Here is a 16,429-nt window from a genome sequence, read left to right as displayed (position 1 = left end):
TATGAGGTCCTTGTTTTGGAATGATTTGATTGGGTATTTTAGGCATGGCATGCTCACTTACAATGGCTTATTTGAAACGCTCGTCTTCAATTATTATTTACCAATGGAGATAATTATCCACCAGAGACCAATGGACAAGGATTTGAACGTTAAGAGATCACCAAAACCCATATTATACAATTAACTATATAAGGCCCTTGCATGAAAAAAATTAGAAACAATTCAAAAGAAGAAGTAGAAAGCCTCATTTTTACTTAAACAATAATAAATGAAAAAAAAACTTTTTCTCATACTTTAAGAAAAACTTACGTATTGTTTCCTGGTACCCTGAGACAGGGACCACATCCAATGGCTTCCTTTTTATATCCAGGTGGACATGGAACACATTCTACAGAAATGAAATTAACCTTCTTATAAGGGTATTGCACATTAAAATTATTTTTGTCGTTTTAAGGTTTCAAAAGATTATTGATTATATTCCCTTTCTCTATTGTATTTTATTTTGGTATGAAAATTCTTAATATAATACATATATATATATATCTTCAAGTTGCATATTTTCCTAGATATATATTGTGAACCAAATTTGAACCACTGACCTATTCAAAAGCTTGAAACTATTTCCATGTGCTTAATCTAAAAAGAACGTTAGAAAATATCTACAAAAGTTAAAGAAAATTCATACAAAGACGAATCATTTGATTAACAACCTACTTCCAGAATTATCCAGATGGAAGTCTGGGCGGCACTTTTCACTTTTCTTATGTGAAAAGTTATCACAAAGACATGGATCACCATAGAAACAAGCGTCTAATTTACATTTGCATCCCTGTCCAGATATACATGCCGCTCCTTTATTCAGGGTCTTGGAATACACTTGATCTGAAAATAACAAATAAATATTAGTGTTATCAGATTCTTAGTGCCAATCCGATGAAACAAGCCTTTTCCAGCTGATTTTTATAGTTTTTTCTTATGTTGTGCTGATACACCACTGTCTCAGGTTTGGGGAGGATTAAACATTTTTACCTAACCAGTTACTAGAATAATCTTTATACCTACAATGTATTAACCAGTTTACAAGTAGTAAAGTTGATGTTACCTCAAGCTGTTTAACAAAATGTATAAATTGTGCTGATTAATTATTTGTAAATTGAATGTTTTCATTGTTGATCAATACTGCTCACTTGTTAGATCTATATACAGTGGATTCTTTTATTTTCGTGGATACTTAATTTTAGTGGATTGAGGAATAAGAGTGCACACGCTGAAATGTCTCGCCTGCTTTACTGACCACTGATTTTATGTTAAAAGTCTTAAAGATAAAGGTTTTACTAAAAGCATTACAGAAACTTAACATTTTATGACAATGAGGTCAAGGTCAGATAAATCGTGTCAGACAGACATATACACCTTACAATTTGTTATACACCAAATATAGTTGACCTTTTGTGTATGGTAATATAATTAAATAAACAGCTGCGCCATGAGAGCATGATATGCCCATCGTCTTGTGTGTGAGGTTTTATGCAATAATCATAAATCGTTTCTGAGATACAGCGTGACATGTGAAAACCACCCTTTTTTTATAAAAAAATCAATAACTCTAAAATAAAATTTTGAATCATCACCAAAAAGTATACAGATCTTTAGATTAATATAATTAAGAAGTGTGTAAAGTTTTAAGCAATAATCATAAATCGTTTTTGAGATACGGCGCGACATGTGAAACCCCCCCCCCCCTTTTTTAAAAAAAACTCAATAACTCTAAAATAAAATTTTGAATCATCACCAAAAAGTATACAGATCTTTAGATTAATATAACTAAGAAGTGTGTAAAGTTTTAAGCAATAATCATAAATCGTTTTTGAGATACGGCGCGACATGTGAAAAAAACCTCCCCCTGTTTTAGTTACAAAGTCCCGTAAATCAAAAAGTTTTAATCTTATTTTCACAAAAAAGTATACAGATCGTTTGATCATCATAAGAAACAACTATGTTAAGTTTCATGAAATTTGGATAAATCATTCTCAAGTTACGGTGCGACATGTGGACGCCAGACAGACGGACAGACAGATAGACTGACAGACGCTGGACATTTGTATACCGTAATATGGCCCGTAAAAATTTTGACAGGCGTATAAAAACAGACCAAAACATAAAAACTTAACACTGACCAATGAACCATGAAAATGAGGTCAAGGTCAGATTTTACCTCCCAGACAGACATGTGCACCTCACAATTATTCCATACACCAAATATAGCTGACCTATTGCTTTAGTATTTGAAAAACAGATAAAAACACAAAAACTTAACACTGACCAATGAACCATGAAAATGAGGCCAAGGTCAGATGATACCTGCCAGACAGACATGCACACCTTACAATCATTCCATACACCAAATATAGTTGACCTATTGCTCATAGTACTTGAAAATACAGACCTAATCACGTAACTTTAACCTTGATCATCACTGATCAATGAAATGAGGTTGAGGTCAGATGAACTCTGTCTGATGGACATGTTGACATTGCAAGGAACCCATATCCCAAATATAGTTATCCTATTACTCATAAGTGGGAAATTCACATGACCAAAAAACTCACTTTTTTTTTCAAGCACAATGGACATATGACAGACGGAAACTTCGTAACATAAGGTATCTGCATACACGGTATGAAGCATGAAATATTAAGCTTTTTCTGAAATATTAAGCTTTATACAAATAGCATGAATAGTTTACGCCACCGCAGACGTGACTAAAATTGTATTTTCGTAGATATTTGATCTAGTGGGTTTGTCAAAGTATGAACACAAGCCTTTAGAACATGTGTACTTCGTTGGACATTTAAAAATCTGGTTAACCTATACCCACGAAATCCATAAAAATTAGTATCCTACAAGATAATAATGAATCCACAGTACTACAGCAGTGTACAGTAAATTCAGAGATAAGTAATTCTGCCTCACACTTTACTCAGAGATCAGTAATTCTGCCTGCACACTTTCATGGAACAACATAAAAAGGGGTAAATGTCATAATTCAAGAGAATGCAACAATTACATCATATTTCCCTCACATTTACCTAGATGCTCAGTAAAATGGCTGAATCCAAAATGTCAATGATGTTTTCTTTAAACATGTTAAATGTCAGTTTCTTTCAATTTTACAGAATGCAGTTTGAACATATATGATAATGGATGTAGCCCTAATGCTCAATTCAGGATTATGGGAATACTCTTCAAAATTTTTTACCCCACATACCTACCTTTCTGTTAGGGGTTATACTTTTGCAAGTGCCTTTTTTATTAGCTGGTACATATAAATATTTTTGAGGTCAAGTTATATCTCTAAGATATTCATATTTTTTTGTATTCAATAGTTGTCTTTACTATTCATTTAAGTATAATTTCATAGACAATTAATTTTAAAAATCCCATTTGTCTGTTATCGTCTTCAAGTATATAAACATGACTTGTATTTAGTTTTACCCATACTGCCTTTCATAAACCTTTATGACTGCATCAGTAAAAATCATATAATTCTATATCCTGGCCTTTTTTAAGTTTAAACTTTCTACCCTTTAGTAATTGTCATGATTGTTTATATACTACCAGATGCAGATCCAGGACTTTGAAAATAAAATGCTTCGCTGAGCGCAGCCTGATATGACCGCAGAGGTTGCACCCTGAACAGTTGGGGCAAATTTGGACACACTATTCAAGCTTGATACTGTCTGAATTTGGATTGTGATCAATTTTTTGACATAATATGGGTTTCTGACACAAAATAAATGTGGTCAAAGATCTTATAAATCCATTGCGAAATACTGTGCAATTGAAGATTTCTTCTTGAAACTTTTCAAAAAAAAAACGAAATTTAAAAAAAAAAAAAAAAAAATATGAATCCCTTAAAAAAATTGGGAAAAAAATCCCCCCCAACTTTTTGAAACCCCCCTTAAAGCAATAACCCCAAAACTCAATCCCAGCCATTCCTTTGTAGTATGGAACCTTGTAGTACAATTCCAGAGAGATCCATACACTTACACACAAGTGATTGTCTGGAAACTAGAAAAATGCTTGTTTTTGGCCCTTTTTGGTCCCTAATTCCTACATGTTTGGGGCAATTAACCCCAAACTCAATTCCAGCCTTCCCTTTGTTATATGGAACCTTGTGGTACAATTTTAGAGAGATCCATACACTTACACACAAGTTATTGTCTGGAAACTAGAAAAATGCTTGTTTTTAGCCCCTTATTGGCCCTTAATTCCTAAACTGTTGGCCCCATAACCCCTAAAATGAATCCCAACCTTCTACTTGTGGTATTAATCATTGTGGTACAATTTCAGAGCAATCGAAATACTTATACACAAGTTATTATCCTGAAGCTAGAAAAATGCTTGTTTTGGGCCCCTAATTCCTAAACAGTTGGGACCATCATCCCCAAAATCAATCCCAACCTTCCTTTTGTGGTATTGAACCTTCTTAAAAAATTTCATAGAGATCCATTCACTTAAACTTAAGTTATTGTCCGGAAACCAATGTGTCTTCGGACAACGACGACATCATATCATTATACGATCCCAAAAATATTTTTTGCGGTCGTATAAAAAGGGTGTGTGTGTGTTTGGAGTGGGATATATATGTAAAAAGTCTATGCATCAACCATATATGTAGCTCCATAAGGGGGAGGGGGTAGGGTCCCCTTCCCCCTTATTCTGCCTCTGACTACAATGAAAATGTATAATTTACAAAATAAATCAAAGCACTGTAAGCGCTGGAGGCAGTTAACCAAAAACCAAGGCAAAAGTAATATGAAAACTGTGGCAGTGTTGCTTCAATTTTTTTTTTTAAGATTTGAAAGAACAAACATTAAACATTTGTATATTGTACATTTATGTTTATCTAATGAATTGATTATTAAGGCAAATTAATTCATATTTCATCAAGGTTTTCAAAAGCAACGCATATATATCAATCTTCACCCCAAGTCCATGATGTCACTCCATAGCAAGTTTTGAATAAAATGACAGGTGATTATAAAACAGTTGGTCAAACATTCTTGGGCTTTACACTGCTTGAAAGATTGATATGTTTTCTTTAAAATGAGCTATAAATGAAAATTATTATAGGCCCAGAAATAATTCAAAAAATAATTAGTGTAAATTCAATTAACCTAGACTCATTTTTTGCATCAATAAAATTTTATAATAAACAAGAAATAATTGTAACAGGATGCCGTTTCCAAAACAAAGCTCCCATAATTCGTCATTCCCATGGTTGCCTGACATTGGGCAAAGTCCAGTACATATTGGTTTGGTCTAGTAAAGTGATATGCATATGTGACGCCTAGGGGATTGACCCTGTATGTCAGTCAAATCTTTTTGAAATGACGAACAGGAATAAATATGGTTTAGGAGTGGCTATCTCGACCGTTTACAAGTTCTCAAACAGGAGAGGGTGGGGTAACCCCAGGGACTCCCCCTATATTTCATTTGATTTGTTTTATTATCCCATACATGAATATATATGGTTTAGGGGTGGGGATCTCGACCATTTCCAAGTTCTCAAACAGTAGGGGGTGAGGTGACCCCAGGGACTCCCAATATATTTCATTTGATTTGTTACATTGTCCCATACATGAATATATATGGTTTATGGGTGGGGATCTCAAACGTTTACAAGTTCTCAAACAGGAGGGGGTGGAGAGACCCCAGGGACTCCCCCTATATTTCATTTGATTTGTTTTATTGTCCCATACATAAATATATATGGTTTAGGGGTGGGGATCTCGACCATTTCCAAGTTCTCAAACAGGAGGGGATGGGGTGACCCAAGGGACTCCCCATATATTTCATTTGATTTGTTATATTGTCCATACATGAATATATATGGTTTAGGGGTGGGGATCTTGACCGTTTACAAGTTCTCAAACAGAAAGGGGTGGGTGACACTGGGTACTCCCCCAAATTATTTTCATTTGATTTGTTTTATTGTCCCATACAAGTATATATATGGTTTAGGGGTGGGGATTGCAACCGTTTACAAGATAAAAGCACATTTTCAAATTGAAGGGGGTTGGGATGACCCCCAGGGACTCACCCTATACTTTATTTGATTTGTTTTATTGTCCTTTACTCATTACTGAAGACCGCGTGTGTCTATCACTTACTGTTTTCGAGAAATAGTCATTTGAAAATTTAAAAAATAAAACCCCACAGGGTTCTACAGTAAACCCATCCCTTCTTTAGGCCCCTCAAAATACCCCTAAATAGACCCCAATGCACAAACAAAAGATTGATGGCTGCGCTAGACATGTTAGTCTAACATTTTATGAAACCCTAAGTAAATCTGACAAGCGGTCCGAGTTGTCTTCTTAGACGGTTCGAGTGGATTCGGTCCGACTTGTCTCGGGGACGAGTTGTCCACATTACTTAAAACATCCCATCGACGTTGATTTCCGGATCTGTTTCATGACCTCGTTTCATTCATAAAACAACAACCTTATTTGGCAAGATAAGTTGTAAAATTACCGCCAACTTAGATATATAACTTTATTTCCTCTTTCATAGCTATAGAGATTTGTTGTACATGAATAATATTCCTGCGCATTTTGCCATTTGGGAAATATAAACAACTTGTAATTATAGATTTTCGGCGATGAAATATTTCATACAATTGTTCTTTGACATCTTAGCCAAAAGCACAGGGGATAATAAACTACGTACGGATTTCTATTGAGCACTATTTCCTATGTGCAACTTCAAATATTATGAGTCGTTCGACGATCATTTAAGGTTATTCTGGTTATATTTTTTGTATTCCAGAATTAAAAGTATGAAAAAAATGTCCAATTAGTTATAAATAACATATCAGCCTGCTAGATTCTAACATTTGCACTTTTTTCAGCATTCGTTGGGAAGAACACAAATCTAGGGTGCTAGCATAAGGCAGCTTAACTGCCTAAAAATGCATTTCGGTCTCCAAATGATAAATTGCACCAAGTTATTACCCTACAGTCCATAGTCATTTTGACAGTAGGCGTAGCAAAGAAAGTGTCCACAATGTGTTCATTTGATATACTAGATATAGCAAACTTTATGATTTATAACTTATAATTGATAAAATTACCATGTCCAGTACATCTAGCAAACCTCAAATTGGTTTGTTGTAGAGGTTTAAAACATTTCAGTTGATCTATGGTTCCATCAACAGAGGAAATGTAATTAGGTTGTACAAATTTAGATTCTGGTGATTCTGACCCATTACTATAGCATGGCTGACACTGTTCTTTGGTAAATTCTTCTATACATGGCAATATTTCATTTCCTGTTTGAAATAATTAGAAAGATTAACTATTTCATCATTTCCTGTTTGAAATAATTAGAAAGATTAACTATTTCATCAGTTAAGAAAGAAGAAGAAGAAGAAGAAGAAGAAAATGTTTTATTTCCATTAAATGGGCTCACAAAGAGCATAATACAATATAAGACATTAATACATGTAATAAGACAACAAAAAAAAAAAAACAATAGTCAAGAAGACATACAAAGAAAAGAAAAAGCAGTTTGAACATGAAAGAACTACACACACATATAAATATATATACATGTATATACAAGTCTAAATTGAAATCAACGTTCAAACCTATGATTGCGTTGGATAAAAACTGCAATTTTTATATGTGTGCATGCAAAACAAATTTCTTGGTAGAGGGGTCTAAATACAGCACAAACAACATTTTCCAAAAGACCAAAAAGTGAAAAAGTATATTTTAACAAAACGCATTTGACTAGCAGGTCGAACAACGGATGTTCTTAAACCCTGCTGACTGCCATGGCGATTGCCAAATAAACAGATCACAGATGTAACAAAATGGATCTTAATTTTAATCTAATACCAAATAGAAAAAACAAAAAACTTGCGGAAAAGATGGTATACCGCAAACATGAGGTGCAAAAATTTGTACACCATATCCGGATTTCGACAATTAATGTCTCTTCAGAGATGTTAGGAATCGAAACGGTATTTGGAAGGCCATATAATTTACCTCAATTTGGGATTGACTCTTGAATTTTGAAGAGTCGAAATAGGATGAACGGATCATATAAACCCGAAGGCAAATATAATACAAGCCCAAACGAAAAAATATAAACAAGTCTAAATTGTATATATATATATATGTTTAAGAGTGTTGTATCTCCTTCTCAGGTACACCCCAACATGAAAAAGTTCTTTAAATAAATTGGCAATGTATTGGATATGTAACTTAACTGCAAAAGCCACCAAGGGACGGTGCTGCAAGGCAAGGTGGGAGATAGACATGATAGACGCACATGGCATATACATGTATGTAAATAGACAATTTGGTTTGATGAACCTGGTATGTCATCCTCGTGCCTGATGCAGAGGGGTTACATTGTAATACATATTGTAAGGTGACCCGACTGCAAGAGGCACCAAGTGACGATGCTAAATGATATACCTAAGTATATATAGTACTAAATAGAAAATACTTATATATAATATATAGGGAATAATTCTGATTGTCAATGATAAAATAAATACAAGAAGGTACATTATTATTATTGGTGAGTCTAGGTAACCACCATGCCATCCTCGTGCCTGATGCAGAGAAGCTAAATCTATATTTTGCCTTCATCAATCAGATTACAAACAGATATTAATATACATCAACATTCTCTACATCAAGTAGCCAGATTAGTTTTTGGCTAGGAATCAAGTGCTTAAAGTTAAGACAGAGTGAGTTAATCATGGAGTACATGCACTTTCTCCTAGTAAAAGATGATGTGCATGAAAATAAAAAATGTTTTTCATCATCAATTTCATTCGAGGTGAACCTGAGACATACTCTGTTTTGTCAAGAAATACCATGATATCTACCTTGTTCAATTCTAAGTCTATGTGATGAAATACGAGTAAAATTTCTCCTCCGCTCAGGGGATCGCAATAAAATAACATATCTTTCAAGACATTCTCCACATTCTTTATGTGCCAATTTATGTCTAATTGCCAGCAACCTGTTCTCACCAAGTCAGTCTATCTTGACCATGTGTTGTTTGCTTTTATTTGCATGTCTGTTTTTTTCTATTACATGTAAGTTGGGTGTTGGTGGTTGATGTGGTATATTGTACTATCCAATATTTTAGAAATTCCTGTTATCTTTTTAATGTATTACCATGATTACTGACCAAACTTCCAAGACGACCTATGATCAATGACAATCTAAAAAAGTGACTACTCAGTTTTAAACTGTATTTTTACATTACTCACCAGGGGGACAGTTATAGAAAGGAATACAACGTTTCAGTTGGCCATCGATTATTCTCTCTACATATTCTCCATGTATAATGGTCAACTATAATGTAAAATGTATAGCTTTCAAAAATTATAGTATGTGAATAAAATAAAACAGACAATTTGTTAGCATGTAATTTACAAATAATTTAATCCAATTCATGCATGTATATTAATGACATCAGTTAACTAGTGTGTGTGTGTGTCACCAAATGAACAAAAAAACACAAAAAAATATTGGGAATTGATCAATATTTTACGAATTTCAGTATTCTCCCCATTACTTTTAAAACCAAAGTTGTTTGGTCCCTAAATATTCTAAATGAAAAATACAACCACCAGTACCTGACATCATTCCTGATTATTGTTTAAATGAACTAATACACTACAAAAGTCAAAAAGTCTGAAAAGACCAGTTTTTTGTCTGAATTTGCATGAATTTTTACTCGACATTCTTAATTTGTCTGAATAATTTTTAAAAATTCTTGACATAGTATGAATTTGTCTAATAAGGTTCTTGATTTTTCTTGACCAATTCTTGACTGTCTAAAATTTGTCTCGATCTGTCTTGACATATTCTTGACATTCTTAATAATGTCTGAGTATGTCTCGACATATTCTTGACATTCTAAATAATGTCTGAATATGTCTCGACACATTCTTGACAGTCTTAAATATGTCTTGACACTATCTCAACAGTATAAATTTCGCCTGTAATGTGAACAGACTTATTCTGCACTGTTTATGACATTGTATTGCTGTTATATACTCCTTTTTATTATGGCTAAACTAAACTTTGTAGAATCAAGGATTAATTTGGTAAAGTAAGATACCCTTTTGGTGCAACTAAGTTGGAATACCCTGAATAATCCCCCATGTAGTTTAATTTTGATTTATTTTTATTAAACATTTAAGTAATTGTTTTCACTTGGAATATAAGTCGAAGGTATTGACAAACAGCATTTAGATTTTTGCCGTTCGCAAAACTGCCAGTCAAATTTGCTTTACTAAAATAGGTGTCTTGTATTTCTTTTGGACCCCACAATTCATCTTTTGGGTTTGTGTGGCTAAAAAAAGAGGGGGGGGCTTTCCTTTAGGTCAAAGAATTTGTTCCCATCTTGATTCAAAAACCTTATTCATTTTTTAGAACAACCCAAAAACATTTTTTATTCAAATTTGAGTGTTGAATTTTATAATTTTTTATCAAAAATAAATATTTGTGATAACTCCTTCCTGAAAAGAAAAAAATGTTTAGATCTATATTATGCATTTCTGTTTGAGAACCATTTCATAAGACCGATGATTTCTATAGAAATCATTGATGGGACCCATTATAAATACATTTTTTTTATTATTCCTGGAGTAGATAATAATTTTCTTTTAATCTTTGGGTTTATCAATTTGTTTTTATGTTAAAATAATTAACTTCATAATTTTGATGAAGAAAATCCATTTCAATTCAATTTTTTTTCATCAAAAAGATGATTTTCATTTTCACCTATCAACAAACTTTTTAAAGTGTAGTGGCATGGTCGGTCAACTGATAAGTTGTATGGCTGATTACAGGTAAAGCAATAACTTCTATTTGACAGTTGCGTGTACTCTGGGGAGTGGAATACCTTAATTTTATGGGGAACATCCTGTCCATGTGTAATACTTAATATATTCCAACAGATGACATTACACAAATTTTTCTTCTGTTAAATGAATGATTTGTATATCATAATTTGCTATTTATATAAAAACCACATTTTGGTATAATAATTATTTACCATATCAACATTGAATATTATGAATGTAGAATGAAATATGTCTACAGTATGATTGGTTTGAATCATTTAATTTATAAGATTTAGGAATCAAAATTTGTAATTATTTAAAAACCCACATTGAAATTGTTTTATATCAACACACCCACATTTGAATTATTTTATACTTTAGATTTCATAGCCATATTTGCATTTGTTAAAATATTTATATACCCAAATTTTCAATTATTTTACATGCCCAACTTTTATTTTTGTTGTAAAGAAGTGTAACTTGAAACAACAGTATATTAATAAAGAGAAATAAAGATTAAAGTTATATCATGAATATTGGTCATGATTTGTAAAACTCAGAACTGTCAAGTAAATTTAAGACACGATTCAAAATGTTCAGAATATGTCAAGCCATACTGAGAAAAAATTAGAATGTCGAGAATATGTCGAGAAATTTCAAGACAGTATTCAAATGTCAAGAATTTGTCAAGAAATTTTAAGACCATATTCAGAATGTCGAGAATATGTCGAGTAAATTTCATACAAATTTAATATAAATGAGAATTTGTCAAGAAAAATTAAGACACAAGTCATACTTTTGGAGAATGTCGAGTAAAAGTTCATGCAAATTAAGACAAAAACTGGTCTTTTCAGACTTTTAGACTTTTGTAGTGATATGAAATTAAAATTCATCATAATTTATTATAATTTGTGATTTAAACATTTTCCATCACCAGTGGCAGCAAAAAACTTCACAGCATTTGGGACTCGATTGGAAGCAGTACCTCTGTCCGAGTGAAGCCAGTCGAAATGGTACGGAATTGAAAGTAAAATGTCATTCAAAGATTCCATATTTTCTGTATTGAATTTTTCCTGATGACCATGATCACAGTGTGCTAGGCACAGAAACATGTTGATCTCCTTAAATTACTGCAGCAATCCCATAAGTGTTGTTGTTACAATTGCTTTCACCTTTTGTGTTTTTTATCTTAACAATAAAATTGAGAATGGAAATGGGGAATGTGTCAAAGAGACAACAACCCGACCATAGAGCAGACAACAGCCGAAACTCCCGCACCCGAGGTATCCACTTCAGGGATTCTATAGTGTTGAAGATTTACCAGGCGTTTGTTCACTTTTATTTGTAATTATATATATGTTTATTTATAAATACCTGAATGACAACATAAAACCACAATACAATCATTCTGGAAGCATAGTTACTTATGTAGTTTACATGTCACACTTTTCTAGGGCATCTGAAATTAATTATTATCAGTAATTCTTACATGTAGAAGCAGACCATTTCAAGAATTATTATCACTTACACATTGTATACATATGATATATAAATGTTAGACTCAGAACGATGTTCAGTCTCTAATCAAGGTCTAATGTAAAGTCACATTCTCAAATCAGTGTCCAATATTTTGACCCTCTTATAGACGTCCAATGGGACATCATGTATTCAACGTCTGATTGATCTGTCTCTGCTCTCATCTAACATGTCTAAGTCCAATATCATTTAATCATCAGTTATTCTGAGTTTGATCTTCCTTTATACTATGTGGATTGGTTAATTCCTTTAATATTTATATTCATTTAAATACATGTAGATGTCATATATATATATATATATATGCATGTAGATACATGTGTATACGACAATGAGACAACAACCTAACAACAAAGATAATCAAAAGACATCTTAGGGAAATATACAGCCTCAATGCAACCAATAGACTGAATGAAGAAGTACAGTCAATTGTTGAAAAAATGTATTATTATTTGGACTCTGCAAGATTTAAAATCTTATATTATTTAACAACTTTTTGAGTTTTAGGTCCAACCAACCATTTGCATTCAAAAAATGTCTGTATCAAATCAAGAGTAAGACATTTGTTTTCATTATATAAACATGATAAAGTAGTGATGTCATTACCTTAAGTCTGATAAAATGGCATAGAATAGAAAAGCCAAATATTAGATGTTTATTTGAGAACAACAACACAGATTTTCATTAGAGGGGCATAGAATTGGCTGTCGATTCAGTTTCTTATCTAATTATGACGTCAGATTTGGACGATTTGAGGAACGAATGTCATTAAAAGACCAGACGTTGATCTGAGCCTTTCATATATATTTATTTTACATGCTATAGGTGTAACACTACTAATTCAGGCCCGGCCAGAAAGCACATACCAGAAAGTAGTACATATTTAACACAAAATAGTTCCTACGCATGAGTGTAACTTTCAAAATATGTAGAATATTTAGGTATTTTTGGTATCAAATGAAAGCTGAATGACTGGTGATCATTGGAAAACACTTTTTGACTTATAATTTTGAATATTTAAAAAACTGCACCAAATTTTAAAAAGAGGGTACATTTTGCCTGTTTGTCAGATCTGAGGTACCTGTTTTGGTACATCCGAAGTTCCGGGAACCAGTTCTTTCTTATATGGCATTAAAGGTATGTTGATTTTTTCATTACAAGACACCATAAAGTGTGGCTTTGACATGCAATGATTTGTCACTTTATTTGAACTTAAAACAAAAGAGTTGTGCCTGCTTGAAGTTGAGGAATTTAACATAGAAAGCAATGGAGCCATGAATTAGTGGTGTACATCCTGTTACAGAGAATCATCAGAAATTCAATTTTTAGAAGTTGTATAGTCCGTTTGACTTCTATAAATCTTCAGAAAATAATTCTTAAAAATTCAATTTTGCAAATAAACAGTTTTTTTCTTGATGTATGTTAATGTATGATATATATGAACTCTGACTATGAATATCATAATTTTAGGCCAATAATCAAAAAAGTTACCCATTAGGTCTCTATGTCACTTCTATTTTTTTCTATATATAATACTTGATGGAGTAAGTATGAATAGTGTAACAGCCTTCCGTTCAAAACAAAAACATAAGACATGTGTTTTGAGCCTGTTTCATTGTACCATGTGACTTAACTCATTTAAATATCAAAGGACATTATACATGTCATGAAAAATGACCATCATCTAAATTTTTTTTATAACTGGTTTCATATGATTTTATAAATGAACTTGCATGTATCTACAAAGATGTTATTTGTGGGAAAAAATATTATAATCAGATGTTTTATTTTGTTTTTATTCCTTACCAAATCTTAATTTTTGTTACCTTAATTTGATTATATATTTATATATATCTTATAAAAGAATATAAGCAAGCTTTTCATGCTTAAAGCATGATGACAGTATTAACAAAATGGAGAGCCTCTAAAAAGTTTCACTAATAAGTATTTACAGAATACATTTAATATTTACTTTTTTCTTGAAAAAACACAGCTTATGACTTTCAAAATATGAAAATAAAATTAGATAAAATATAACCATAAAGACCTTTACTGATGAAAAGGGGAACTTTTTGATAAAATTTCTAAACTGAATTATGCATAAAACTACTTTGTAGTTTTTAAAAATGTTATACTAGTAATGTCCAGTGGAAAATATTACTAAGGTTACTCATAGAAATGGAACAATGAAAAATACAAAATCATGTATACAATAAGTTCAGTAATCACATGACATAAAACTTAAATGAAGTCCAAGTTTGTTTGCTGGTCAGCGTTATTTGAATGACAAAAGTCACATGGTATAATGAAACAGGTTTAAAGCACATGTTTTATGTTTTTCTTTTGAATGGAAAGCTGTTACACTATTCATACTTACTCCATCAAGTATTTTATATAAAAAAAAAATAGAAGTAACATAGAGACCTAATGGGTAACTTTTTTTGATTATTGCCCTAAAATTATGATATTCATAGTCAGAGTTCGTATATATCATACATTAACATACATCAAGAAAAAAAACGTTTATTTGTAAAAATGAATTTTTAAGAAATTATTTTCTGAAGATTTATAGAAGTCAAACCGACTATACCTTTTCCAATAAAAATTAGTCATATTTGATGTCAGTAATCATTTTTAATCATCTTTTTTGGATGAACAATTCTGTTTATGGGAAATTTCAGCTCTTAAATTGACATAATAAGGTATTTTAGCCTTTTATGGTCATACAACATGCATGCAGTTAAGACTTGACTCCAAGTTCTTATGTTTGCATACATGTAATTTGGGATTGAAATTAATAAAACATGTATATTATGACTTGTTTATGGTAAAAAAATAGCTCTTTGTCAAATAATCCTATGATTTTTTAAGTTTTATTGGTTTTCTTATGGTAGCCTTTTACAATCTAGGCAGTTGGTATATACTCATATAAGAATTCCAAAATCTCACTGTACATGTACATGCAATTTTGAACCAGTTTAGCAAGTTATCCAGCTGAGGGATATATAAATTGCTCTTAAAAATCTTTGTTGTACCACAGAAGTATATGGTTTATACCAAAAATGTCCCTTTTCCAATTTGAAGAAAAAAGGGGGGACAATATTCTCAATTATGTCTTAGGTTTGGACTAATATATTTTTATTAAAAGAACAACCTCTGGTAAAAATATGACTATTGGTAAGCACATTGCTTTCTTAATAGAACAATGATATTGAGAATAAAAAAAGTATATTGGCCATTGGTAATATCCATATGCAGTTTTCTTTGAATAACCCATATGTTACTACCAGCATGACCAGTCCAATTTGAGCTTAAAATTAGTGAAATAGTATTTGGACTAAGGCTTTAAATGTTTTTATTGCTTGAAATAGATCATAGAATAAATAAAGTGATGCTGAAGTCAGTATAGCAAGTTTGATTCTGTTATAGGTGTAACACCACTAATTCAGGCCCGGCCAGAAAGCACATACCAGAAAGTAGTACATATTTAACACAAAATAGTTCCTACGCATGAGTGTAACTTTCAAAATATGTAGAATATTTAGGTATTTTTGGTATCAAATGAAAGCTAAATGACTGGTGATCATTGTAGAACACTTTTTGACTTATAATTTTGAATATTAAAAAAACTGCACCAAATTTTAAAAAGAGGGTACGTTTTGCCTGTCTGTCAGATCTGAAGTACCTGTTTTGGTACATCCGAAGTTCCGGGAACCAGTTCTTTCTTATATGCCATTAAAGGTATGTTGATTTTTTCATTACAAGACACCATAAAGTGTGGCTTTGACATGCAATGATTGTCACTTTATTTGAACTTAAAACAAAAGAGTTGTGCCTGCTTGAAATTGAGAAATTTAACATAGAAAGTAATGGAGCCATGAATTAGTGGTGTACTTCCTATATATACATGATATATATATATCTAAAGAGTGGACCAAAATTTAAAAAAAGAAATAAAGAAGAAAATAAATAAAAAAATATATGTTAGCCTTCAACTTCATTCAACTAATT

At 32.0% G+C, this 16,429-nt stretch overlaps 1 protein-coding gene across 2 annotated transcripts in view; it reads right to left on the bottom strand.

Moving 5' to 3' along the window:
* Positions 1–16,429, bottom strand: part of LOC127719466 (uncharacterized) — a 41,692-nt gene that overhangs the window by 21,107 nt on the left and 4,156 nt on the right. For both annotated transcript variants that reach the window (XM_052225604.1, XM_052225605.1), the window contains exons 2-6: positions 12,257–12,341; positions 9,299–9,383; positions 7,136–7,333; positions 715–882; positions 310–388 (exon numbers count right to left, since the gene is read on the bottom strand). In XM_052225604.1, the coding sequence (XP_052081564.1) occupies positions 310–388; positions 715–882; positions 7,136–7,333; positions 9,299–9,383; positions 12,257–12,289 (563 nt within the window). In that variant the 5' untranslated portion in view covers positions 12,290–12,341. The remainder of the gene's footprint in view (positions 1–309; positions 389–714; positions 883–7,135; positions 7,334–9,298; positions 9,384–12,256; positions 12,342–16,429) is intronic.

The sequence above is a fragment of the Mytilus californianus genome, unplaced genomic scaffold, assembly GCF_021869535.1.
Source record: "Mytilus californianus isolate M0D057914Y unplaced genomic scaffold, xbMytCali1.0.p SCAF_11, whole genome shotgun sequence".
Classification (NCBI taxonomy): Eukaryota; Metazoa; Mollusca; class Bivalvia; order Mytilida; family Mytilidae; genus Mytilus; species Mytilus californianus.
This window is presented reverse-complemented; position numbering and strand designations above follow the sequence as displayed.